The 27,236-nt window shown below is 44.7% G+C and overlaps 1 protein-coding gene across 2 annotated transcripts in view; it reads right to left on the bottom strand.

Annotated features, from left to right (window-relative positions):
* Positions 1-5,981: 5,981 nt before the first annotated feature.
* The window catches only part of LPIN1 (lipin 1), a 59,693-nt gene continuing 38,438 nt past the window's right edge, over positions 5,982-27,236 (bottom strand). For both annotated transcript variants that reach the window (XM_077310924.1, XM_077310932.1), the window contains 10 exons: positions 26,669-26,738; positions 24,895-24,987; positions 23,296-23,351; positions 19,863-20,007; positions 18,330-18,478; positions 16,911-16,997; positions 16,378-16,530; positions 13,931-14,045; positions 12,245-12,348; positions 5,982-10,638 (listed from right to left, as the gene is read on the bottom strand). In XM_077310924.1, coding sequence (XP_077167039.1) covers positions 10,479-10,638; positions 12,245-12,348; positions 13,931-14,045; positions 16,378-16,530; positions 16,911-16,997; positions 18,330-18,478; positions 19,863-20,007; positions 23,296-23,351; positions 24,895-24,987; positions 26,669-26,738 — 1,132 coding nt within the window. In that variant the 3' untranslated portion in view covers positions 5,982-10,478. The remainder of the gene's footprint in view (positions 10,639-12,244; positions 12,349-13,930; positions 14,046-16,377; positions 16,531-16,910; positions 16,998-18,329; positions 18,479-19,862; positions 20,008-23,295; positions 23,352-24,894; positions 24,988-26,668; positions 26,739-27,236) is intronic.

Raw genomic sequence — 27,236 nt, 5'->3', positions numbered from 1 at the left:
GCATATGGACCCAGATGGAGGTTATGTCGAGAAACAACAGTTTTACATTTTAATATTTTTGTTTAAGACAGGTTTCTGAGATTATTGTAGCAATACCTTTTGACTTACCCTCGTATTTGCTGCATAGGATTGATTGATGTAAAAGCTACTGCTTTATTTTTCATTTACTGCTTTATATCTTGGTTAGGACAATAAAGCTACGTTATGTTCAAGACCCCTTTCCTCTCTCAGTTCTTCTCTGAAGGCATACTGAGCCTCGGCCTAGGTGTGCATACAAAGACTTAAAAATCCTTCTAGAACCAGAGTTTGGACTAAAAAGATGCCAGGAGATTTCCACATGCACACCATGGCATAGCTATCCCTTCAAGTAGCAGTCTGCAACCTTATTTCCCTACAGGCCAACTTTGCCTTCTGTTAGCTATTGCTCTTCATGGGAAACCCAATGGCTGTGAGATAGAATAAATAGCCTACTTCTCCCTATAGTAAGAGGCACAGAATGGACCCCTGAGTATGGCTCCTCACCTTTTAATTTTCAAAAAAACCCTCCAGGTATGTGCAGCTCACTGCATAGCTGTAGTGTGAACAGGAAAGCTGAATGCTGCATGCTCATCTTTCACAGGCAATGTGGTAGCTCAGGGAAGCTGCTACTCACACCTGGTGTTGCTGCTGACAACCAGATGGCTTTGACTCCAGGCTCCTGTGATTGATGGGTCCTCTTTTTCTCCAGCATCCCATCTCTCATTTTGGATGCAGATGTTGGATTGGGACAAACACCCTTCTCTTACCTCGTTGTTTGACCTTGGGAGCTGATAAACGAGTCCATAAATATCAAGAAACCTAAAGGCATGGACTCCAACCTGAGCATGAATGCGCAGAGTAAGAACAGCTCTAAATGATGTGGCTCTGTACTCTTTTCATTCCTGGGGCCAGGCCACAGCTCCATGTTATTGAGATTTGATTCCTTGTAAATGTATGATTTAGCAAATATCATGGTAAATATCTGATTTGGCAGTTATCTAATTCCTGGCCCACGCAAAACAAAGCAAGTAAACTTATTGTGATGTTCAAGGGAGAATCCAGTTTTATTCCTGAGGAAAACCACGCATCAACCATCAGAAGAGATCAGAGCCCTGCTGGAGCTAGCACAGTTCTGCAGGGCCTGAAAAATGGAGCTCTTCCGCCAGGCATTTGGTTGAGGTTGACTGAGCCAACACGGTCTTGCTGGGCCCCGAGAACCCCTCCTCTCAGACAGACATGCCCATAAAGCACATCATAGGGCAATCCTGAACTGACCAACCTATGGGATCATAGTTAACATGTTGGGGCTTTCCGCACCGGGATCCTTGTAGCAAATTGTTTGCTGAACGAAAAATCGCCATTTAAAATAGTGGAATTCGTCATTATGCATACCTGCCTTTGTAGTGGAATCCAGTTGCGTTTTGTATCGTTTCCCACAGGCTTCCGGTCTCGGCAAAAATCGCTAGAAAGGAAACGCTATTGCCAAGCTCGTCCCGCCTCTGGCTGTCAAGCAGCCAATGGGCGGCCATTAGCATGCTCCCAAACAGCCCCTTTCCCTTTAAGAAAGTTTAAAAAAAAAACACACACACCCGTTGCAACGAATCTGTGTTGATTCGTTGCAACGGAGAGACCCATCCAGCTTGCAGATGTGTTTGAGCTGCCGTTTCATCGTTGCCACGCTCCCTCCGAGTGAAAAAAGAAATCCCCCCCCCCTCACGGGCGCGATTTTCGGCCGAAAACAGTGTGAAAAATAAAGGGAAAATACATCAGCAAATGGACTTCTCTGTTTTTTGTGCTTAGTGACTAAACAGCTCTGGGGAGGGACTGAAGCCGGGGAAGCCTCTAAACGGAGGCTCGCCGGTGCGTTGATCCCCGCTCGCTCGAAGAAAAAAAAATGGCGATCGCTTCGCCGGAAGATCAGAGGAGAGAGCCAGGGGGAGGGACTTTGTAGAAACCACAACTATGGTAACGCACAGAACTTTCCCGCTAGTGTTGCAGATTGGTTGCAGGAGTGTAGCGCTTTTCGGAGGGTGAATCCACTTTGGGGGATTTCCCTGAAAGCGCTACAACGAAGCGCTTTTTGCGGATCGGTTTCAGGTGTGTGGCAGATTGTCAACGACGTTGTGCATAATGGCAAATCAGTAGCGTTTTCAATTGGCAACCATTGTGCGATTTTGAAGGAGTGCGGAAAGCCCCGTTAATGTTACCTTTAGTTACTGCTTTAACTACTGCTGTTGCTATTGAGGTTATTATTGAACGATATTGTACTTATTCTTATGTTCTTTCATGTTCTTTCATGTTCCTGAGTCACAAGGAGAGGGCAGAAGACAGACAGACAGACAGACAGACAGACAGACAGACAGACAGACAGACAGACAGACAGACAGACAGACAGACAGACAGACAGACAGACAGAAAGAAAGAAAGAAAGAAAGAAAGAAAGAAAGAAAGAAAGAAAGAAAGAAAGAAAGAAAGAAAGAAAGAAAGAAAGAAAGAAAGAAAGAAAGAAAGAAAGAAGAGTCTTGGTTCAGGGGATTGGACTAGATGACTCTGGAGGTCCCTTCCAACTCTCTGATTCTATGAGTCTATGATCTGGTTTTTCTTAGAAGAGTTGGTTCTTATATGCCACTTTTCTCTACCTGAAGGAGTCTCAAGAGTGGTTTACATTCACCTTCCCTTCCTCTCCACACAATAGACACCCTGTGAGGGAGGTGAGGCTGAGAGAGCCCTGATATTATTGCTCGGTCAAAATAGCCTTATCAGTGCTGTGGCAAGCCCAAGGTCACCCAGCATGTGGGGCTGCATGTGGAGGAGCGTGGATTCAAACCCGGCTCACCAGATTAGAAATCCGCACTCCTAACCACAACACCAAGCTGGACACTTGCATTTCAAATAACGGCTGGGGTAGTTCAAAGCCCAGCCAAGTGCAGAATTGCCACGATTTTGCTCTGACAAGCAAGCCTACAGGTAAAAACAACCCAGTTGTTAGACCAGAACTCGATATATCCCCAAATAAATCTACATATCCCAGTAATGCTTAGCATTTAGAAAAAATATTTATTAAGCTATAACTCAAGATCTTTTTTTTAAAAAACCCTGATGACAGGCTTCATAAAAAATGGCTTGTTATTTTAAATACCTGAAACTTGATTACGGAACCGACACGTTTAGGAACTTGACCTCCTTGCTGCTTACACCATTCCTTCTGAGCAGTCTTGGAAAACGGATGTTTATACAATTTGCAAATGAAACTTGGACAAAAGTCCCTGCCTGTTTCCATTCCGGCCTGCCAAAGACAACAGTCTCCTTCCCTTGCGAAGGCTCGGGCAGGGCCAGCCTCAGCCAAGCCGCGGGGCTCTTTTGGACTGCAGAACGGAACGACGCAGCAGGCCCCTGCTCAGAGAACAGATGAATGAGTAACCGGAAGGGGCCCCTCTGCCTTGCAGACCTCCTTACCAGCAAGACAAGACGGATCTCCCGAATCCATACATGGACCTTGGTCAGCACCTGACTTTGTAAGACCTCTTAGAGCAGGGAGAGAGCGCCATGGGAGAGTCAGAAGACCCCTGGACCGGACACCGGAGAGAGCTCCCCTAAGAAGTGCCCATGGGGGTTTTGTTGTTGTATGCTAGCAATGCTCATTCGACTAATCCTTCATGCCGAAAGCCACATCGGTCTCTGTGCAGATGGTGCTCAGTAGAAGCGTCTCGTTCGTTTCTGGAGTCCTCTGCTGAATGGGAAAGCTGACCTGGATAAAAATAGCAGCCTCATTTTATGGAACTTTATTGTCGGGTGCCCTTCAGAAGCCATCGGGGAGATCCTCACGATAACGTTATTTTATGTAGGTTTGGGGACCGGGGGCGGGGGGCGGGGAGACCAGCGGGCCCATGAAATGTGGAGCGAAATGCCAGTGCAGGAAGTTGCGGTCTGGTTAGGAAAAACAGAGGCCTAATCAGAAAAAAATTGCAGGGACGTTGTACAGCTGCCAGTTCCAGCACAGGAAATTATGATGTCATGCCATAGAATCCATCCTCTGGAGTGGGCATTTCTTTCAAAGGAACTAATCTCTGTTTTCCGTAGATCAGCTGGATTTCCATCCACACCACAAGGCTATCAACTCTAACAGAAAGAGTTACTCAACAGTTAGCACTTGAAAGGGGTGTAAGGGGGGGCCTTCCTGTGCCCCAGCAGAGCTCTGTGCTCTGCAAATGTAAACAGGTTGGTGGTTTCCAGTGCACAAAAAATACACCTGGCCACGACCAGGTAGAATGAGCTCCTGGGAGAGCTAAGGGCCCCGGCGAAGCTCCCGCAGTTCTACAAGGTCTGTAAAATGGAGCTCTTCCACCAGGCATTCAGTTGAGGCCGGGTGGTGGAACATCAACTGGGTCTCTCCTGCAAACACCCCACCCTAAGGTATGAAGTGGCATGGATAGTCCACTGTGCTACAGGAGAGGGGAGGGGAGGATGGAGGTGGGTGGGTTTGTTTTTTGCTTATTTTAAATATGTATTTTTATACTAAGTCACCTCGAGCCAGCTGGCCAGGAATGGCAGTAAAGAAGTACAAGAGAGAGTGAGTGGGTGAAAATAAACTCAAATTTTGCTAAGATGGTGGCAGTTGCAGTGAGATAAAAATCCTACATCCCAGTTTAACCCAGGGGTGGAAGGAAATGTGAACAAGATAGTCTTTGAAGCACCACATGACTCTTAGACTAATACAGTGACTTCTCTGGAACTACTGATATAAACAGCTTTTCTGGAAAGAACATGTCAGCCTGGTCACTGCTACACAGACTCATTCAGGGACACAACAGGAAGCCAGCTAGACACAGAAAAATAGGACGTGAGTTTCAAATTCTGTGCTCCAGAAGAGGGAGCACAATTGGTTTTGTGTGCATGTATGACAGTGGGTCATACATGAACACATATCACACAACATATCTTTTAAGTACATTAAATCACTGGCTACCAATTGAACAGCGGATTAGGTTTAAAGTGCTGGTGCTCACCCTTAAGGTCGGGTTCCTGCATATCTCAAGGACCATCTGCATGTCTATAGTCCTTGAACAGCAAATCACTGTATCCATTCTAACAACATGGTCCCAAAGAAATCTGCCTGGCCTCAACCAGAGCCAGGGCTTTCACAGGGCAGCCTCAACCTGGTGGAATGTGGCCCCCCAATGAGTCCAAGGACCAATCAGAACTCAAGTAGTTCTGTAAGCCTGCAAAAGAGAGCTCTTCTGCCAGGCTTTTGGATAAGACCAGCGACGAGGACCCCAAGATCGACCAAGTCGCCAGAAAACTGCAACACCGACACCCAAAATGTCTGTCATAAGAGTATTCCTGAATGCAACGGGATTGGCCCCCTAGTATATTAGTTATATTTCCTTGTTTTTAAATGGTTGTAAATGTTTAATGTATTTTCCTGTTTCCCCATTCTATCTACACTGCCCTGAGACGTCAAGTGAGAGGTTGTATCTTAGACAAATGAATAAATAAATAAATAATGCTTAGAAATGTGAACCTAACTTGAAGAAGAAGAAGAAGAAGAGTTGGTTCTTATATGCCGCTTTTCCCTACCCGAAGGAGGCTCAAAGCGGCTTACAGTCGCCTTCCCTTTCCTCTCCCCACAACAGACACCCTGTGGGGTGGGTGAGGCTGAGAGAGCCCTGATATCACTGCCCGGTCAGAACAGTTTTATCAGTGCCGTGACGAGCCCAAGGTCGCCCAGCTGGATGCATGTGGGGGAGTGCAGAATCGAACCCAGCATGCCAGATTAGAAGTCTGCACTCCTAACCACTACACCAAACTGGCTCTCAGTTCAGACCCAGGTAAGCAGTTGTATACCATCCATTTGATGGCTTTGGGATAAACCCTTTTCACTGGATTCATTTAGATTCTAGGGTCATTTTGCCTTGATTTTTGCTTGCATACGCGTCTTTTTGAAGTCACAACCCACCGGGAGGTTTCTCAGAACATATTTTTTTTAATTCCATTGCATTTATTACAATATATATTCTTTGCATCATCAACATGAGATGTTATCCTTTCCCACTCACCCCCGACAATTCATTGCACTAGTGCATATATATTATATATACAGAAGAAACAGGGTCCAGGAACAAATTGATCAACAGTCCTAAAACAATAAAGAGGAATTCTCCCAAATCCTCAGATTTCACCAGCACTCTTTGATTTTCAACATGTATCCTTCACAGAGCGCTTGTGGAGCTTAAACGGCCCTCCGATGTATGAAAATAAACAAGGACCCACATCCTGCATATCTGTTTAAAAGGGTGGGAGAATGTATAAACAAAGCATATATTGGTTGTGTCTGCATACATATAGAAAAAGTAATTTTTCTGTAACAGAAAACCACCAATACATTGAAGGCAAAGTCATTTGTTTAGGGTGCGTTTTGTTTTCTTTCATAGAAAGAATAAGAATTTATTTCACCGTTTCATTGTTGTTTAGTTCTTTGGGAAGTCAGCAGTGCAGTTTAAAATGTGTGCAATAAAAGCTGCCAAAGCAAAGTAAAACAGGGGACCTGCAGCTACATTTCTTGAGAAACAGAACTTCAACATTCCTGAACAATCCTTCCCAGTGAACATCACAGTAGTTGACTGAAATCTCTCTGCAAGCAGTCTGTTCAAAGACCAATATGGTAGCATGTTTCACACAGGATATGTGTGAAAGACAGACTCTCTAGGTCTTCAGAGCTGCTTCAATTAGCCAGACGTAATTACTATAGCTACACTTAACTATATTCTATGAGGTACTGCAAGGGATTTCATATGGTCCTGCAGAAATGCACAGATTTATCAGGGAACACCTTGAACTCCTACGTCAGGCTTTCTTAACCAGGATTTTGTGAAACCAGGGTTTCTTAACCAGGGTTTCTTAATCACGGTTTCTTGACAACCCTGGGTTTACAGGATGGGTGGGAGTTGATTAATTCTTTATATCTTTTAAAAATTGCTAAATGTTTATCGGCTGGTCAAATATAGCCATGTTGTCCCAATCCCCTCGCTCCCAGAATGGCCAGTACTGTACCTGGAGGGGGTGGGAAGGCCCCTGGGTGGGCGTGTCCACAGCCATGCTTCCCAACCATATTCTGCATGTTCATGCCACTTCTGGGGTTTTTTGAAGCCTGAAGAATGTCCCAGGGGTTTCTCAGTGGTAAATGAGATGACAAAGGCTGCCCTAAATGCTTGTAGAGATATTTCTGCATTACTCCCGAAATGCTTAATTCTTCCACCCTTCAAATTTGATAAACCAGAGGGGGTTTCAGTGTAGTTCAAAGGCAATGCAAGAGTCAAATCTCTTGCAAATATTTATGGGTATACACACAACACGACATACAAATAAGAGCAAGAGCTAAGAGCCTCTAAAATTCAGAATGTCCTTCTGAAACAGCTAGGAATTTTTAGGCAGCATTTTCTGCAGTTCAACAAGTTGTCAATGGGGCAACAACAACATCAAAGGGTATGTGAATAAGTTGTGACTGACTGCAGTACCAGAAAGTATCTTTCTACAACATATTGCACTTTTGATACTGCCTGTAACCCGCCAGGAGCCAGCCTTGGCCGGGAACAGCGGGAAATAAGTCCAAACCTAATAAATGAATTACAATTGGCATCTATTATTCGTGAGTTTGGCTTTTCCACGCTAAGGCTTCTTGTCAAGCCGAGAGCCGTGACTTAAGATCTGAACATGTCTCCCCCCAATTCTTTCTCTCTCTCTCTCTCTTTTTGATAACCAATGTAAAAATATTAACACCACATACATTGCAATCCCAAGCAGAATTCACCTTTGTAAACCCACCCTTTCACAGTCGGAGTCAACTGGCTGTTGGGCGTATTCTGGGCTGTGAGGCCGTGGCCTGCTAGTTTTAGTCCCTGACCGTCAGTAAATGTGACTGACATCTTGGGAGGTACAATCATCTTACCCCTGAAGATGTCAGCCACAATTACGGGTGAAACGTCCAGGACTAAAACTACCACACCATGGCCTCACAGACAAGAATACACCCAACCATCAGTTGACTTCACCCTATTTAGAAAGGTGTAACTTTGTACAGCTTACATGGTTACAGCAGCGACGTCTGTTCTTCAGGCAGGAAAGGCTTGATTTATCCTTCTGTACCCAACAGTTCTCAAAAAAACACTTGCGTAAGCATCAAGGTGTTTTCCAAGACAAATGAAAAAATAAATGACACCCACTCCTAAAATGATGTTGGTGCCTCGGTAACGAATGCATGTTGAGTACAGTTTGTCTTTCACTGTCCCCCAGACAATGCCTAGACACAAAATCTAAGAAGGCTGCAGATTGCACTAGTAGACAGATGAAAAAGAGGATTTCCAGTATTGCTCACTAAAACATTCAGTTGCATCTTGAAGCAGCCAAATATGAGAGGCAAACAAAACCATAATAATACAAACCTAAAAAAAACGACAGCACAAGAAATCCGAACCTCATCCAAAACCAGCAGAAGAATTATTATAGCTACAGAGAGTGAAAAGAAAAGTTCGCCAACAAAATCAAGGCTTCCTCTTGAAGAGTTGGGGACTTTGTGGTGCTGCTGCTGCTGCTGCTGCTGTTTCTTGCCCTTAGACACGGATCAGCACGCTTGTCAGATGAGTGTAGCGCTCTGAACCACAAGGCCACCGTTCTTTGCAAAAACACGGAAGCAGCATCCAGGAAAAGCCCTTGCCTTGTATATTTGACATAACCTAGATTTAAGAGCATCTGTGCCATTCTCAGCTGACTCAAAGCATGTGCTTAAATCAAGTATATTTTTTAAAATATCATGACATGGGTTTAAAAGGACTGCGACACAAAAACGCCAGCGGGCCCAATGATGGCAGTGCAGCATCGTTCACTGAGTGAGGTACAACTGAATCGGAAATAAAAGTAGCAGACTTACAGGGCGATCTGGAGCAGAGATACATCCACTTTAAACCCACCGACGTCAATGGGCTGAGAACAGGGAAACGTCTGCATAGCACTGCCCTGTCAGACGCGATCCTTCCAAATTATGGCCATGATTCAGGTGAGCATATGGCACACATGTAACAAATGCACAAATACATTCATCGTTATTGTATTCAGGAATAACACCAATGGGGTTTTTTGTTTTAATATCCCTGGTTCAGGTGGGGGCGCCATATTGGTCTGAAGCAGCAGAGCAAAGCTGGAGTCCAGTAGCACCTTTAGGGCCACCGAAGTTTTATTCAAGGCATGAACTTCCATGTGCAAGCACACTATATCTGAAGGAGTCTGACTCAGAAAACCTTTAGCGGCATACACAATCACAACCCAAGGAAACAAAATGGTTAGATTAGGCTACATTCCCAAGGGCATCGAGTAGCCCGGCAAGTTTAATGGGATCCTTTTCTGAAAGCATCAATTGGATGATGAGGGATTCAGAATTGGCTTCGGAATTTAAATCCATCAAATAGGACTTACTGCCCCGACATGACACTTGGCATGAAAAACTGAAGACCGGAAGGGATTTACTCTTGAGAAGCCCTTGAATAAAACCTTGTTGGTCTTAAAGAAGAAGAAGAGTTGGTTCTTATATGCCGCTTTTCCCTACCCGAAGGAAGCTCAAAGCGGCTTACAGTCGACTTCCCTTTCCTCTCCCCACAACAGACACCCCGTGGGGTGGGTGAGGCTGAGAGAGTCCTGATATCACTGCTTGGTCAGAACAGTTTTATCAGTGCCGTGGCGAGCCCAAGGTCACCCCAGCTGGTTGCATGTGGGGGAGCGCAGAATCGAACCCGGCATGCCAGATTAGAAGTCCGCACTCCTAACCACTACACCAAACTGGCTCTCTCTGGACTCAGACTTTGTTCTTGAAAATGTCCCGGGAGTCTAAAAAGCAGTTTGGCAATTGGAGGGATGCTAATTAATGTTTCTCAAGACCTCTCCGATACAAACTAGTGCAGAGTTACTGCCATACCATGTGAAAGTCAGGCATTTGAAGACTGCTTTTCAAGAGATTCGATCGCTTGGGTTGATCAAGTATTTATGTCGGGATTGGGGGCAGCACAGGGGTTGTCTTATAAAAATGCCATTTGCCTCAGCACCTAATGCGATTGTGCCTTTCTCCACCCTGGATAACAAGAGCATAAGGCCCCGACATGACACTTGGCGTGAAAAACTGAAGACCGCAAGGGGTTTACTTTTGAGAAGCCCAATATCGTGGCCCTCAGAGATGTCCTTCCACGATAAGACTGTTTGGTGTGTCTTCAGCATGAGGCTGGAGCAGAGCTGGGAGGGCAACTTTCAGAAATGTTACTTCCAAGGACAAAAATAGATTTCTGAACTGACATTTAAAAAAATGTTCACTACATCCCAAACTCCAGGTGAACTGTTAAGTGGCCAAAAATCCAGCAGTATCATTTTTACGCCTAAAACAGCTGATCTTTTAAACCGCTGATAGGAAAAGCCAGAAGTGATTATGGGACATCAGAATGAGCATCCTGATTCTCAAAAGGTGGCAACGGTTCCCTCCAGTAGGTGAACTGGCTGTAGGTATCTGAACATGGGAAGTCCGAAGAATGGCTTCTTTTCAGCAAAGGAAAGACGTGATCGACCACTTCACAGAGCCTCACATATCTGGGGGAGGAAAGGACAGGCTTATCAATTGGTGCACTGAATACACGGATAATAAAAATGGCATTAAAATTCTCACTTTGCCCAAATTGAACAACATCATTGCCGGGACATACAACAAAGACCAAAGAGGCAACAATCCTGTTTCTAAATCTGATAGGTGTAAATGTTATGTTAAGGCATTGTTGACAATTAAATCCTAAACAATGTCTTAATCCACTGAAATCAATTGGATTAAAAGAGTGGAACTCTGCTTATGGTCTCACAGTTAGCAGGGTAGAATAGGATGAGTTCAGATCTTAAAGGCAAGTTTCAAAAAAATACCCTCAACAGGCTTTGTAGATGTGAAGGGAAATGTGTAGGTGTAGCTCCCAGAAAACATGGGGGCCCTGTTGGAGCTCACTGTGACATGGCTGAGAAGGCCGTGCCCCTGCATTGTCACCCATCTAATCTCAGAAGGTGGGAGCATCTGAAGCAGGACCTTGGAACACGACCTTCACAGTTGAATAGGTTCATAAGGGAGTGCACCGTTCTTCAGATACGCTGGTCCCAGGCCATATGAGGGCTCTAAAGGCAACCACCAGCACCCTGAATTGGCTCCAGAAACAAATGGGCATCCAGTGTAGATTTGACAAGGCTGGTCCCTACAACCACACCTTGGTGTCTAAACTTTTACAGTCCTAGCTCCAGTTTACGGAAATAAACGTGTATCTATTCTTAGAAGGTCCACTTGAAACGCAACTGAATGTGAAGACATACATTGCTGAGGGTTTACTTTCACTTATACGAGGAAGATCTTAGCTAGCTGGCCCCCAGAGATTATCCAGAGGTTTTTTAAAAGATACACGGTGAGAGGAAAATTGTCGAAACAACTGCCAAGTAGGTGGGCCCCTGGATTAATCTGGCATAAAGCAAAATTCTAATTTTTAACGGTAGGATGAACAGTTAAGGAAAGTCTAGGGAAATATGTAAAAGAAGAAAAGTTGGTTCTTATATGCCACTTTTCTCTAACCGAAGAAGGCTCAAAGCAGCTTATGTTCACCTCTCCCCACAACAGACACCCTGTGAGGTGGGTGAGGCTGAGAGAGCCCTGATATTCCTGCTCGGTCAGAACAGCTTTATCAGTGCAGAGGTGAGCCCAAGGTCACCCAGCTGGCTGCATGTGGGGGAGTGCAGAATTGAACCTGGCGTGCCAGATTAGAAGTCCACACTCCTAACCACTACACCAAGCTGGGTCTGTGTTGGGGAGGCTGAGAGGGTACCAAGAACAGAGTTATACATTTGGAGGAATTAGCTGTTTCTTTCTCAGAAGTTTTAAACTCTATGGTTTTGCCATATACATAAGTGGAACAAAATCACATGTTAACTGTATCTTCCTATATGTCTGCAAAAGATGGTAAAAAAAAAGAAAAATTGGGAATGAGGTATTTTAATCAGCTAATAAAAATCAAAGACTGAATCAAAGTAAATCTCGGTGAGATATCGGCAACACGGATCACAATATCACAATCAGATAGTGATGTTGTCTAGCTAATCCATGTTGCAAACAAGGGTTTACAAAGGGTGAAATACATGGCCTGTGATATATTAGGAAGAAGTGGATACTCACGACGAAATATTAGTCTTGGCATGCTCTTGAATTAGCTCTCCTTTAGGATTCACAGTGAATATTCTGTTGAGCGAGACCCCCACTTGCTTGTAGGAGTAAACGTCCTAAATACACATCAAGATAAAGCAATATTGATTTAATTTCCTAAGCCATTTACTATAACCCATGTGTTATAGACTATTTGCACTGGAACGGCTTCATAAATTTTCAGGCATCCAATGGGGAATAAACGCTACCATATTGAAGAGGGACTCATCTTTAATGAGTACGTTAATGAAAAGATTCATTCCATGCAACCCTGTCTTGCGCTAAGGGTCATCTTATTAACACAGATTCCTGTGGAATAGATAAGTTATTTAAACTTGGGCAGTCTGATCCTTCAAATGATTTCCCTGAAAAGAGCCTATTATTGTTTCTTTAAAACAGGGGCTCCCAGCGTGGTGCCCAGGGGTGCATGGTGCTGGCTAACTTCTCTTCTGGCATCCACCAAGTGTTTTTAAAAAGTGAATGAAGCTAGGTAGGCCTTTTGCCCAGCAAGGCTTCTGATTGGCTGTGCAGATTTTTAAAAAACAGTGCTTCAGCAGCAGTTGCCACCACAAGGATCCACACGATGTTACTAAAGTTCAGCGGTGGCAATTGCTTTGTGACTGGCTCCTCCTCTTGTGGCAGCCATTTTGTCACTGTGTCTACCATGCTGTGTCAGAATTCCAAATGTGCCTGCAGGCTCAACAAAGCTGGGGATCCTTGCTTTAAAATAACCTACCTTCTGTGTGGTACAAGCTGATAGGAACACCTTAGAGCACGGGTGGCCAAACTCTGGTTCTCCAGATCTGCATGGACTATAATTCCCAAGCTTCATGGGAATTATAGTCTGTGGAAAGCTGGTGAGACACAGTTTGGCCACCCCTGCTTTAGAGAAATGAGCTTGCACAAATAACTGAGGCATCCTATATGAAGTATAAGCTCTTTAATACATGTTTCTTATCTCATTCCATGAGCTTTTCATCTTTTCATTTCTCTCACAAGGTGAATCTACACTTGATGGCAGATGCCAGCCTGTGTAAGCCTGTGAGGTGGGTGAGGCTGAGAGAGCCCTGACATCACTGCTCGGTCAGAACAGCTTTATCAGTGCTGTGGGGAGCCCAAGGTCACCCAGCTGCCTGCATGTGGGGGAGTGGGGAATCAAACCCAGCTCACCAGATTAGAAGTCTGTGCTACACCAAACTGGCTCCTTTATAGATGAAAATCCTCTGGAGTGGGCACATTTTGCTGAGTTTTGTCTGTCAGCTTGTAAAATTGCCAGATGCTGGTGGTTTAAGTTTTTATACATACACACCTCAGAATTTTAATAATTTTATCTATCCTTTCAATTAACACGTGCTTCTCTTTGAATTTATGTGTGGGAGCTAATTATATTTTTTTTCTCTTACTGTGGTGGTTGGGAATTTTGCTAAGATTTTTGCTTGTCTGTGACCGTATTAATAAAGACTTATATCCACTTAATTTGATCTTTTGGGAAATGCACAGAAAAGAATCCACATTGGCTACCCTTCAATTCCCCTCAAGGGCATGTTCACACAGAGGTGGCTTTTGTTGCTGGAGAAGACTTTTGGGTTGGCAACCAAGGCCCACGAAACCAGAAAGACATTTGCACCTTTATTAAGTAATCCCACAAGTGGTACTTACGGCTGGCCTGTTGCCAAAAGCAGCATAAAAAGGTTCTGAGTTGGGATGGAACAAGTTTTTGATGTCCGTTAGACACTGAACTTTAAACTTCTCCGGCTTCTTCTCAATCACCTCTCTGTAATAAACCAGTTCATAAAAGAGGCAATGTTTTAGAGCTGAATTTTCCTGGGTTCCTGGGTTCAATGAACAAGTACAGTTCCCTGCCTCCCCCAAATGCCAAGAACTTCATTTAAAAGGAATGGCTCTCCTAGGACGTTTCCTTCATAGGCAAGATGCTGAATTTCAGCCAAAATGTTAAAATATACGACACTTGTCATATTTTCTATGGCTTTGCTCAGACCTGACCCAGATATATTTCGGGTACTGGAGGTAGGAAGTCTAAATGGCCACATCCCCCTGTTTTCCATTGTAAAACTACAGCAGCAATTGAAATAATGGACCACTGAATGCTCTTTAGAGATGCCCCCAAGCTGCTGCCCATGGTCATCCTGTCTTTCTGTAGGGCAGTAATAAGCAAGGGTCTGAACCACATGGAGTAGCTGATTGCTTTGTCTGGAAAAGGGAAGGAGTTAACAGGGAATGCCTGCTCATAAGCACCACCAGTCTGCTAAGTAGAACTTGAGGCAAATGATCTCAAGCAGATCTCAGTGAGCTGGAAGGAATGGGGTATGAGAATGCGTCCCCTCTAGTACCTCATGCTGTACCAATGCTGTACCAATAGTACCAATGCTGTAAAGCAGAGGTAGTCAACCTGTGGTCCTGCAGATGTTCATGGACTACAAGAATTGTAGTCCATGAACATCTGCAGGACCACAGGTTGACTACCCCTGCTGTAAAGGACTTCAGAGGGAACCCACCCCACCCCACCTCACCCGCAAGGGCAGCCCCATGTATAGCTCATTTAGGAATGCACACAAGAGTTTGCTAAGGCATTCCCAGGTTGGAGGGGGATATGCCCTATTTTACTAGGGTATCCCAGTAGGGTCACTACAAAGTGTTAGCGAGAATTCTCCCTTGGCAACCTGAGAAGGGAAGAGGATTCCAGGGTTCATCCTGGCCATTGTCTTCCTTCCTGTTCTTCCAAACCAGCATCAGTAGTGCTGGCTTGGAAGCCATCCCCATCTGTAAGCTAAGAGGGTCAAGTTTTTATTTACAGCCATTCAGTCCAACATTCAAATGTACATTTAAAATATCAGATAAGTACAGCAAAAAAAAATTATATACAAGGAATGTTTAAATTCACAGATATAAACCAGTCATGATTAAAAGTCATAGTTTAAAAACTAAAATATCGAGTCATTGTAGTGTTCAAATAAGTTGGGGGGAATACTTTCTGTTATATATATGTCATATATCTGTCATACACTACACAGTTTTACTAGCAGCAGCCTAAAATTGAGCAGTGCTGAGGGTTAATGGTCTGTTTTCATCATTCAGAAGTTTCTTAACCTTTTCCTTTGATGGAAGTCTTGGGCGTCCACCTAGAATTGGCTGAATTAAATTCCCTCAGATCACATTATAAATAGAACAGCATAATAGAACGTGTTTGCTTGTTTGAACCTGGCTGCTGGCATGGGGACAGAGTCTCTGTGAAAGAGGGACTATGAGTGTCTACATACCCCTGTGCAGACGTCCAATCCTCTACCCCCCATTATGAGAAAGTCTTTGAGGATTTCTAGCCTACCTCTGCCTATGTTGCCATGACAACCAACACTGTCTGCTGGATAGCCGCAATGTCTTCCCTCTGGGTTAAGGACGTCCCCTCAGGTGTTGGTGCCTCGGCCAACCATCCATTTGGTACCAGAGTCCTTCTGCATGGCTGCCCATCTGACGAAACTCAGCTCACATGGCCTTCCCACTGTGCCAACTGGGCTGAGACCCCAAACTCCAGTGAACGATGGGCCCCTCCCCACATGGAGAAGACCAGAGCAGCCTCCCAGTCTACGGGGGAACCAGTAGCCTGGGATACTAGCCGATTCCAGACAAAGTGTTGAATGTCTTCAGCAAGATAAGAGATTTATCCTGTAGTAACAGTATATAAGCGCTATAATGGAAAATCTGAAAACGTTTTGAACTAGTCATCAAAGAGAGAGGGGGAGAGAAGAAGAAGAACAAGAAGAAGAAGAAGAAGAAGAGTTGGTTCCTATATGCCACTTTTCCCTACTCGAAGGAGGCTCAAAGTGGCTTACAGTCGCCTTCCCTTTCCTCTCCCCACAACAGACACCCTGTGGGGTGGGTGAGGCTGAGAGAGCCCTGATATCACTGCCTGGTCAGAACAGCTTTATCAATGTCGTGGCAAGCCCAAGGTCACCCAGCTGGCTGCATGTGGGGGAGTGCAGAATTGAACCCCACATGCCAGATTAGAAGTCCGCACTCCTAACCACTACACCAAACCATCCCCTTTGGTTTACTATTGCCTTTCTGAGACTATTTTGCATTGGACCTACCTGTGAAAAGCGGAGAACAAGCTGCTGGGGCTGAGTAATACGGGGCCTTGAGGTAGCACCGTCCCCCGCTCGTTGACCCAGTGCAAATACCCTCGGGTCATATCGGCCATCCCTATAGCACGGGCTGAGCAGTACAGGAACTTGTACCCATTTCTGTTTTGGACAGAGAACAGAAGAATTTGTCATCCTCATCACCAAGGCGCCGAAAACTTTTTCATAAGAAAACCTAAGATTTAGCTTATTTATTTATAATTGAATTTTCAGGCCGCTCCTCCCCCAAAAGGCACAGGGCGGGATACAACCAGTAAAAAACATGCAATTAAAAATAAATATAAAACATCTTTAAATTACATCAAAATCTAAAAATAGATACAAGATTGCAACAATACAAACATGCAGTATTGTTTGCCCTGCATAGCAGACTGCCTCACAAAGAGGGGGCAGTGCAGGAAAATGCCAACGTATTAAATTAAAGTGGGCCGGAGCAAGCAGAGTGGTTTCAACGTCCACAACAAACTGGCGAATGTACTCACTGGCTGACTTTATGGTACAGTTTGGCAATGCCTTGATGCGTCCAGTCTTTGCCAAGTGTGGGCAGAATGTGGCCTAAAGTATCTGACCTGAAAAAGAGAGCCAGGCCAAAAACAAACGGGATTGTAAGAACTAAACCAGCAATTCAAAATACATCAAATAACAATTCATGAGCTTTTCCTCTAACGTCAAAGTCCCACTCACTGTCTTCTGTTCTCTTTCTAAAAGTTATCTTTACTTTACATAGAGATCCTATGGGGATTCTACAGGAAAGCTGTACTCAATGTGACACGTAGCTATACAAGAACATATTAACGCAATTAAAAAGCATAACGCTTTAAGATGAACTAGCATATTAAACAATAAAACCACACCAACCGAATCAGAGGATACCGAAGAGAACAAAAAGGACTTTCTGTGCTATGGAGTTCCAGGGAACAGGGGTCTGCACAAGAGTGTGCAACCTGTATTATGATCCCCATCCATGACTTCTGCAATTCAAGATATACAAGAACGGATGGAGGGACTTAGTGCTATCCATTCCTGAGACAGAAGCCTTTGTATGGCTCAACTATAAACTGATGAGAGCAGGTGCTTCCCCATAATCGGCCCCCCTCCTTTTTGTAATCTGTACCCCCCTAGGCCAACATCGCCTGGGATCACCTATTGCGACTTAATGACTACAGGTAGATGAGTCAAGGCTCCACTGGGGAGATTAGAGGATTGATTGTTGCTACCATCAACTGTATTGATTGTGCTGTTTTTTGACGTTTTAATATAGTTTTATGTAAACCACCATGAGCCAGCTGGGTCAAGAGTGGTGGTACAGACAAGAAAGGAAGGAAGGAAGGAAGGAAGGAAGGAAGGAAGGAAGGAAGGAAGGAAGGAAGGAAGAAAGAAAGAAAGAAAGAAAGAAAGAAAGAAAGAAAGAAAGAAAGAAAGAAAGAAAGAAAGAAAGAAAGAAAGAAAGAAAGAAAGAAAGGAAGAAGGAAGGAAGGAAGGAAGGAAGGAAGGAAGGAAGGAAGGAAGGAAGGAAGGAAGGAAGGAAGGAAGGAAGGAAGGAAGGAAGAAGAAAGAAAGAAAGAAAGAAAGAAAGAAAGAAAGAAAGCCACTAAGTGAAAAATGATCTGGACTAGGAGGGCTGTTTGTCTGATACAGCAGGATCTTCTGTATCTATAGGAAATCTACACTCAAGGAAACATATATGAAGCACTTTGGCAAGCCACCAGCACTATGCCAGCTTTAGCAGAAGAGTCGATAAACTTCACTGTGCACTGTGTAAGCTGAGACTGCATTACCAATATCTGCAAGATGCAATAAGTCCTGACCTGCAGAAAGTGTCTCCCTTTTGACATTTTTCACACCTCACCTCTGTTGGCTTCCTCAGCAAACAGGGCTCCCCGAAGACACCTGTGTCTTACCTAGTGATTGTGCCGTCAATGTCAGAAATAATGACCTTGTCGTCCCAGTTCCATAAGTAGATGGTGCCTTCACAGCGACATGTTCCCTGGTATTGCGTCGTGACGCTAAAAATCACATCATTGGGACCATTCTTAAGGTTGAGACTTTTCTGTCAAACACAGAACAAAGCCAGAATTCAAAGCGATGAGTCGGGCCAACCAGACCGCTCAGAATAATGTTGAGGCTGAATCCTTAAAGGGCACACGGTCAATTGCTTCACTCACACATGTTTCATGCTCTCTCTGACCTCTGAACAAAGAAAGCAGAGTTTGACCTGAAGGTCACCTTACTGCCCTTCTTAGTTGATATATAACCCAATGAAAGTATGAAGGAACTCTGTAATCGATGGTCTGGAATGTACAGGTCAGCAGAAAAAATAAAGCAACCCACCTCAACAACAACAGAAATGTATTATTGGCTTGAACCCTTGACAATGTATTGACAGACTCCTTAAAATGAATACACTTCCCTGCATTTCTTTAACCTTTGTTCTCCAATCTCACACAATTGCTTCTCAGCACAAAGCGACCGCCACGAGGACTCCTTGCCCAAGGAACGGCTACACTCCCTGAGTGACTTCGCATCAATAAATAAATACCACATTTATCGATTTATTGCTTTAAAAACAGCCTATTTCTTTTAAAAATAGACAATTGATCTTTTCAGCCATAAATGCCACCCACATTTTAAAATTTCCACTGACGATCGCCATCATGCTAACCCCCTTTCCCCTGAACAAAGACGTAATTATATTAGAAACTACCAGCTTAAGGAAGTGACATTAAAGAACCGGATTTCTACAAGCAAGAAAGTCTAGCTGATGCATGAATAAGACAGCTCTAAATATCTAAGAGCAGGTGCGTTGTAGTAGTTACAGTTTTGGACTCAGATATGGGCAGTCCAGTTTCAAATCCCCATGTGGGCCTATCCCAGGAATACTTTCTTAGGTGACTTCACCGGGTTGTTGTTGTGAATATAAAACATAGAGTCCCCATTGGAGTGAAAAGTGGGGGAAAGCTATCCAAACAAATAAACTAGTTCATTGGAAAATGAGATTGTGTAGTTCTTAGTGTAAAAGTGGAGAAAGTAGATTCTGGCATAAGAAGAAGGGTTGAGTTTTATATGCCACTTTTCTTTATCAGGAATCTCAAAGTGGCTTCCAATCACCTTCCCTTTCCTCTCCCCACAACAGACACCCTGTGGGGTAGAGAGCCCTGATATTACTGCTCAGTCAGGACAGCTCTATCAGTGCTATGACAGCCCAAGGTAACCCAGCTGGCTGCATGTGGGGGATCAAACCCAGCTCGTCAGATTAGCAGCTGCCACTCTTAACCACTACACCAAGCCGGCTTTGACCTGTGACCCTGTAAGGCTACTTGCTGTTAAGGCAAAAAATTCCAGGCTACCTGTACAATGTGTGGCTCCTTATAAACATGACAGTGTCAATCTGTAATTTGGTTCAGGCCTAGGGTGAAATTGTGAAAATAACTCACCAGCTGTTCTGAAGTGAGCCGGAGGGTCTTTTTGTAACCTACTGCAGGCAACAGTGAGAGGTGACCGGAGCTTGAGGATAAAGATCCAATGGCTTGTTTTGCAGCCCTGGGTTCTTCATCGCTTGAGGATGACTCGTCCTTGATTCTGAAATGGCACAGGCACCCCCATACAGAAAGACATTAACATTAGGAAATGCAGTCACCTCTGGAAATCCATTAGGCCAGAAAAATAGGTAAAGGTAAAGGTATCCCCTGTGCAAGCACCGAGTCATGTCTGACCCTTGGGGTGACGCCCTCTAGCGTTTTCATGGCAAACTCAATACGGGGTGGTTTGCCAGTGCCTCCCCCAATCATTACTGTTTACCCCCCAGCAAGCTGGGTACTCATTTTACCGACCTTGGAAGGATGGAAGGCTGAGTCAACCTTGAGCCGGCTGCTGGGATCGAACTCCCAGCCTCATGGGCAGAGCTTTCAGGCGGCTGCCTTACCACTCTGCGCCACAAGAGGCTCTTCCTCGGCCAGAAAAATAGAACACACCAATTCCATAAGGAAATCCCGCTTTGTTCTTATTGTTTGAAATGTGCCTCTCGATTATTCATGAGCTCATTTTTATAGATCTTTGGCTTCAGAGTCCCCTCCTTACAATCTTAGTGTACACACAGACCCAGTGCTCTACTGTAACACAACAACGCTTGTGAGTATGCTGAAGTAACTATGGGTGATCTTCAATCTTGGATGAATTACGTTTTTTCAAAAATATGTCGAACATGATAAGGTTTTAATTAGGAACTACTAATAGGGTACATCTCTCTAAGGCATCAGGGATTTCACCTGGACCTGTTCTTAAACTAGCACAATCCTAAACAGAATTACAGCGTTCTCTTAAGTCTATTTCAATGGTTCTCAACCTGGGGGTCAGGACCCCTTTGGGGGTCGAATGACTGTTTCACAGGGGTTGCAGCAGGGCAAGCAGCTTGGCCGGGGTAGGGCGCCATCCACACAACAGCCTTGCGGGGTAGATCAATATAGAGCATTCGTCTGCCTGGAGTAGTGGAAAAGAGCGAGATTGGCATGGTGGGACAAGAGGCAGAGCTGAACTGACAAACCCCCGAAAAAAATAATTTATCTACGATCCTGAACAATGGATCTTCATGCCATTGGTCAGTTTTGGTTTAATTTCTGAGAAAGAACACTTGCATAATTTTATGGTTGGGGATCACCGCAACATGTGGAACTGTATTAACTGCATTAGGAAGGTTGAGAACCGCTGCTCTAAGGCAGGGGTCATCAAACCCCCGGGCCATGGCCTGGTATGGCACCGAGCCGCCGCCGGCCGCACCACCCTCTCCTACCCCCTGCAGCGAGAATCTCACCAGGCATTGAACGAATCGGCCGCCAAAATGGCCGATTCGCTCGCGGCCCAGCAAGCTTTTCGCTGCGGGGAGGGAGAAAGAGGGCCAGGGGCCTAGGTTTTTGTGGCCCGGGGGTAGACAACCCCCACCTTAGAGCAGTGGCGGCCATCTCCCCCCCCACCCCCGCAGGCAGTCCCCAGCCTTACAAAGGTTGGGGGCCGCTGCTCTAAGGCATCGGGTATTTCACCTGGACCGGTTCTTAAACTAACACAATCCTAAACAGAATTACAGCATTCTCTAAAGTCTACTTGGTTAATTGACCAGTCCAGTTACAATGCTGCTAACTCAGCTGCTGTACACAATACTCCTTTAAATCTGAATTTGACAAAGGTTTGAATCCGGTCAAAGGAGAAGCTTGTCTTTTGACACAAACATTTGTTAGTGCCAAAGAGAGCTCTTAACAGCTCAGTGTTATGACCTGATGACTTGACAAAATAGTTTTGCAAATGCAACATTTCAGCACCAGTATAGTTGCTGGGGTCATGCTGTCAGCATAATTTCTGGGGGCGTGGATATACAACACACCAGCTAACCTAGAGAATTCCCCATAACTTTATTTTAAACTATGGTTTTCAGGGGGGTTGTTGTTTTTAATCCTTCCTAAATGTGGTCCGTGATAGCGTGAATAAAACCTTCTACCCTAGAAGAGAAGCTGTTTTTTTTATACCCCGCTTTTCACTACATCTTTCCCTTCTTCTCCCCACAACAGGGTAGGTGGGACTGAGAGAGCCCTAAGAGAACTGCTATGCAAGAGCAGCTCTAAGAGAGCTGTGACTAGCAAAAGGTCATACAACTGGCTGCATGTGAAGGACTGGGGAATCAAGCCCTATTTTCCAGATTAGTCCTCTGCTTTTTAACCACCACACCACATTGGCCTAGACTTTGGAGCCACTGCATTATACATGCCCTCCAGACATCTTTCTACAATGCAAATAGTTATATTGCTGGTTTCCACTGTCTGTCATGCTTATCCCCCGTCAACATTAGAGAGCTTGGTTATTTACCCACGTAGCAACACTACAGCAACAAATGCTGGCAGGGGGCTCCTGGGAATTGTAGTCCATGGACATCTGGAAGGCCGCAGTTTGACTACCCCTGACATAGAGCATACAGGTTATATTGATCTCCTTGATTGCTACACAGCCCACATCCATTACCACAAGAAGGATGTCAATAACCTCCACCACTGCAATTTCAGAGCCCCTCCCCCCAAAAAAAACCCAGCCATGTCATGGACTGAGATTCTAGCTCAGCCCTGCCTCTGATGTTTCCTATTCAGATACGTAACCATCCAGCAACTGAAAAGATGCAGTCAAAACAGGTCCAAAACCATGTGATTATTCTGAAAGTGTAGACCAGCTATACTGTTCCTTTGACCATCGCTCACTTGTCTGCACTCTCTCAGACACTCAGGCACACAGAACTGCAGCCTTAGTTTTTCTTTCATCTTCATCATATTTTCCTTCTTTTATTGCGTGCTGTTCTCAGAGGCCTGTCGACAGGCAAAAGGGCACACCGGTTTCTCGTGGATCGATAAATAGCTATGAAAATAAGGAGACATTCTTCTCTTTGCAGGATTTCTTTGGAAATTTTTTAACAGAGGCTGGGTAGCCATCTGACAGAGAGGCTGATTCTGTGAAGGCTCAAGGGGGTGGCAGGTCACAGTGGATGAGCGATAGGGATGTGAGGATCCTGCATAGTGCAGGGGGTTGGACTAGATGACCCATGAGGTCCCTTCCAACTCTATGATTCTATGATTCCAAAGAGGACAGGACAAAATCTGAGTCCAATGGCATCTTTGAGACCAACAAAGTTTTATTCAAGGTGTAAGTTTTCATTGTCCTCAGAAATGGGAATCACCAGAGCACAGATATAATATAAGGAGAGAGTAAATTAGCTGTAAATTAGTAAAAATGACCATGAAGATATCTAACAAATATGCCGCATGATGAAGATGCTTAGCACAATCAAATCTTGTGTATCTTGGTTAAGGATCCCCGATGCCCTGGGCAAATAAATACCTGTCCACAATGTCCACAGCTTCTTTCCCACTCAGACCGGCAACTGGCTTTGTTTCCTAGTGATGAAGAAATGGAACAGACTTTGATAATGGCTACGACGGAATTCTCCTGGTACAAGGATCAAAGGAGAAACTACCCCTATTTCCTTGCAAGCAAAATGAATGCAGATGAGTAGAACACTGGCATGAGCCAGTGGCAAAGATCAGTCTCCTTGTTGAGCAACTGGTACAGTCTACTGTCCAGCTGACATTGCAACACGCGCTAGAACTGAGCAAAGTTTCCCATGGCACCTTTAAGGCCAACAGTGTTTTTCAAGATACGGAGCTGTTACGGTTAACAACCACAGAAACAACTGCCTTTTCCGTCCTGGCCCCGACCTGGTGGAATGAGCTCCCGGAGGAGCTGCGGGAGCTCTCAGCGTTCTGCAGGGCCTGCAAAACGGAGCTCTTCTACCAGGTCGTGGGGTGAGGCCAGGCCGCAGGGAAGATCTGGCTTCCCTTACGGCGGCAGTAACATACTCCATCTGCACTCTCTATCCTCCCTTCCCCTTGAGTGGGTTACCAAGGGGTAGAGCAGATATGAACATCTTGTTTGATTGTCTGGGGATTTATGCATGATATGTTTTATATGTTTTATTGTATGTTTTTATTGGGGGGTTTTATGTCTGTAACTTGCCTCGGGCCTCTGGGGAGAGGTGAGGAATAAATCTAAATAATAATAATAATAATAATAATAATAATAATAATAATAATAATAATAATAATAATAATAATAAATGGTGACTGTTCCACAAAATTTGAGTCCAATGGCACCTTTAAGAGCACCAACTATTTTACTTTCTCTTTATTTCTGGACTCCCATGCTCCCTGTTCCACTGTATGAATAAGTGTGCCTGCACATGAAAGCTCATGCCTTGAACAAATCTTTGTTGCTCTTAAAGGTGCCATTGGACTCAAACGTTGTTGTGCTGCTTCAGACCAACATGGCTATCCACTTGAATCTACATTCAGTTCAGCAGCAGTATGTCTTGGGATCCTAACAAGGAGATGTCCAGATCCAGGAGCCATCACTTGTTACCTTTCCAGAGTGCTAGAATGGCCACGGTTGGAAGTCACAGAATGTTAGGCTAGGTGGACCTTGTGCTCAGATGTTGGCCATCAAACCATCTGGACAAAACCTAGGTGGGGCTATGTGCCTGTCTCAATTTGGCAAGACTGCAGAGTAAATTCAGAAATGTGGCATTGGATGCAGAATTCCGTATTTGGGCATTCTCAGCTTTCATTTTACGATAAAACAATTTTTCTGGCCACCAAGGACATGCCCAAAACAAAACAAAGGTTTCTTGAATTTGTGGGCAGGATTATAAAAGCTTGCATCGCTCCTTGACCCTCCCAGGATGAGCAAAAGCAGCAAATTTGTGCATTAGTGAGCTAATTATGCAAAAGAGGCAGATCTGCATAATTCATACAGGCAGCAGAATTCAACTTTTATTTCCGTCTAATCTGGACTGTCTCATGACAAGGATTAATTTGTTTTTAAATTAGGGATGGTTGCTGAGTTTGGAAGAAAAACACAGAGCGTCTAGCTTTCCAAACTTACCTCTTTGATAGAGCTATTCCTCCCTCTCCATGAAAACCACCAGCGTCCACCTTTTTTGGGCATCTTATCCCTCATTATAGAATCCACAGTGGCCTGTGATAAATGGATGGTAACATAAATAATGGGACTGAACCAAAAAGCACTCCCACACGTGCAAATGGAGCAAAACAAAAGGGGAGGAGAAAAACACACAGAAACAATTGAAAGGCCGGCAAAGAGAGTCAAAGGAAACGTACTGTCTGCTGACCGCATATCTTATCAAAGCAAAACCTAATGGTATCCAGAACTGCACTGAAGAAACTCAAGCAAGAATACTTAGAGGATAGGAAAAGAAAAAGAAAAGAAAAAATGGGAACAAACCAAAAGGGAAAAAAAGGGGAGGGAAGAAAGCATAACAAGGCGTTAGTATAATGTTTAGGAAAGATGGGGAGGCAAGTTGCTACTCCACAGCTACTTAGTAAAAAATCATAAGTGGTTTGTCAGTAGGGTCTGACAGTGGGCGTGGCGGCAGGCTCTCCTTGCTAAGTAACAATGACATTTTTTTCCAGGATGGTTTAGTGTCTCTTGGGCCAGTGGTCCCCAACCTTTTTCCGGCTGGGGACCGGCGGGGTAACTGCCCCGCCCGCGCAGCGCACATGCGCATGCGCGGAAGTGCCACTCATGTGCTATTTCGGCCGCGCATCGCGCATGTGCGGCCCTGATTCCCTCTCCCCCCCCCCTCCCGCAGTAAGAAGCTTCCCGGGCCGCAAGCTTGCGTCCCGGGGAAGTTTTTTACTGCTGGGGGGCAGGGAGAGGGAACTGCGGCCCGGCATCCTGGCCTTCGTGGCCCAGCACCGGGCCGCGGACCGCAGGTCTGTCTTGGGCCACTCAGCCAAGGAAGGAGGTTGAACCAAAAGCTAGTAGGACAGCCAAATGCTCATCAAACATTCTTGAGTACGGAGTGGATGTATTCCTACAACAAATCTGACAGTGAATACGCCTAAGCATAGATGACCCAATCCAAACACACACAGTTCATAGCGGTAATGAACACCCTGGATACACATTCATCAGGGCTGCTGGCCATCTAGGTGATTTATTGATTTATCAGATTTGCATCCCACTCCATCTCCCCTGAATGGGAATCGGAGTAGCTGACGGCATATAAAATACACGCAATAAAAAACAATACAGATTCAATCAATAATGTTTAAGTCATAAAACAATTCAAAATCTATCCCCATTAAAATCTATCCACTATCAAGCTGGGTGGGATGTGTGCATGGAGAAGACATGGCTGAGGTATACCAGCCGCCTGGTGGATAACCATCAAGGCCACCTGACAAAGAGCAGCCTTGTATTTTTTAATGGGACACAGCTTGGGACAGAATATACAAGCTCCTGCATCAATATACCAGCTAGATTTGGCCTCCTCCCGTGTGCTCAGTGGATCCCCCAAACCTAATAGTCATTTTCAAGTGATTGGGCCACGGAAACATTACGTGAGGAAAAAGCTGATTCAAAGTTCACTTCCCGGAAAAGATCAGGGTAAAAGATGCTCTCAAACAAACCAATCAAGAACCAGGGAGAAACAAGAACAACAACAAAAGATGTAAAAAATAAAGGCCCAAAAACGTGTGGAAATCAGGAAATAAACCAAAGTATTATGAGTCCAGGCTGATGGGGGAAACCCACTCACAATATACCACAACTTATCATGCACGCAGCAGCTTCCTTTGACAAGATTTTTTTTTAAAAGACAAGGTTCTAAAAGGGCTTCCGTGGTCAATCTCACCTTCGGCAAAGGCTTCTGGAACGCCTGCAGTGCCAACAGTAGGGGAGCCGCCGTCGTCCAGTTGTAATATCTAGGATGTCAGAATAGAGCACGAGCCATTATTAAAATCCACAAAACCCACCTCATGTCTGATGACATAGCTTTAGATGTCAATCTAACCACCACCAGGTTTCGTTCAAAGGCATTTAGTCCGGCCAGGTGGCTAAAAGCAATGGCGTTTGGTCAAAACTGAAGGCTGGGTCTTAGCGGGAATGCCAAGATCAAGCCAGGCAGACGGGGGATTTATTGTTTATTTAGATGTATATACCGCTGCTCTCAGCAAGCTGGCTTGTGGCGGTTCAAAATATAAAGCATCATATAAAGCATCAATTTAAAAACATCCCAATACAATTAATACTCTAAAATATACAATTAAGATAGTGATAATACAATATAAAATTCTTCCCCCAATGACCCATAGCCATGGTGTCCAGCATGGTTGCAAACATAATGCTCTTGACAGAAAACCAGGGATAGATTGCCATCCTACGGGCCCAGTCTAATACCAGGCCCAGAAACCAGGGGTAGG

This window comes from Paroedura picta, chromosome 1 (assembly GCF_049243985.1).
Source record: "Paroedura picta isolate Pp20150507F chromosome 1, Ppicta_v3.0, whole genome shotgun sequence".
In the NCBI taxonomy this organism is placed as follows: domain Eukaryota; kingdom Metazoa; phylum Chordata; class Lepidosauria; order Squamata; family Gekkonidae; genus Paroedura; species Paroedura picta.
Note: the sequence above shows the minus strand (reverse complement) of the source record. Positions and strands in the feature narration are given on the sequence as shown.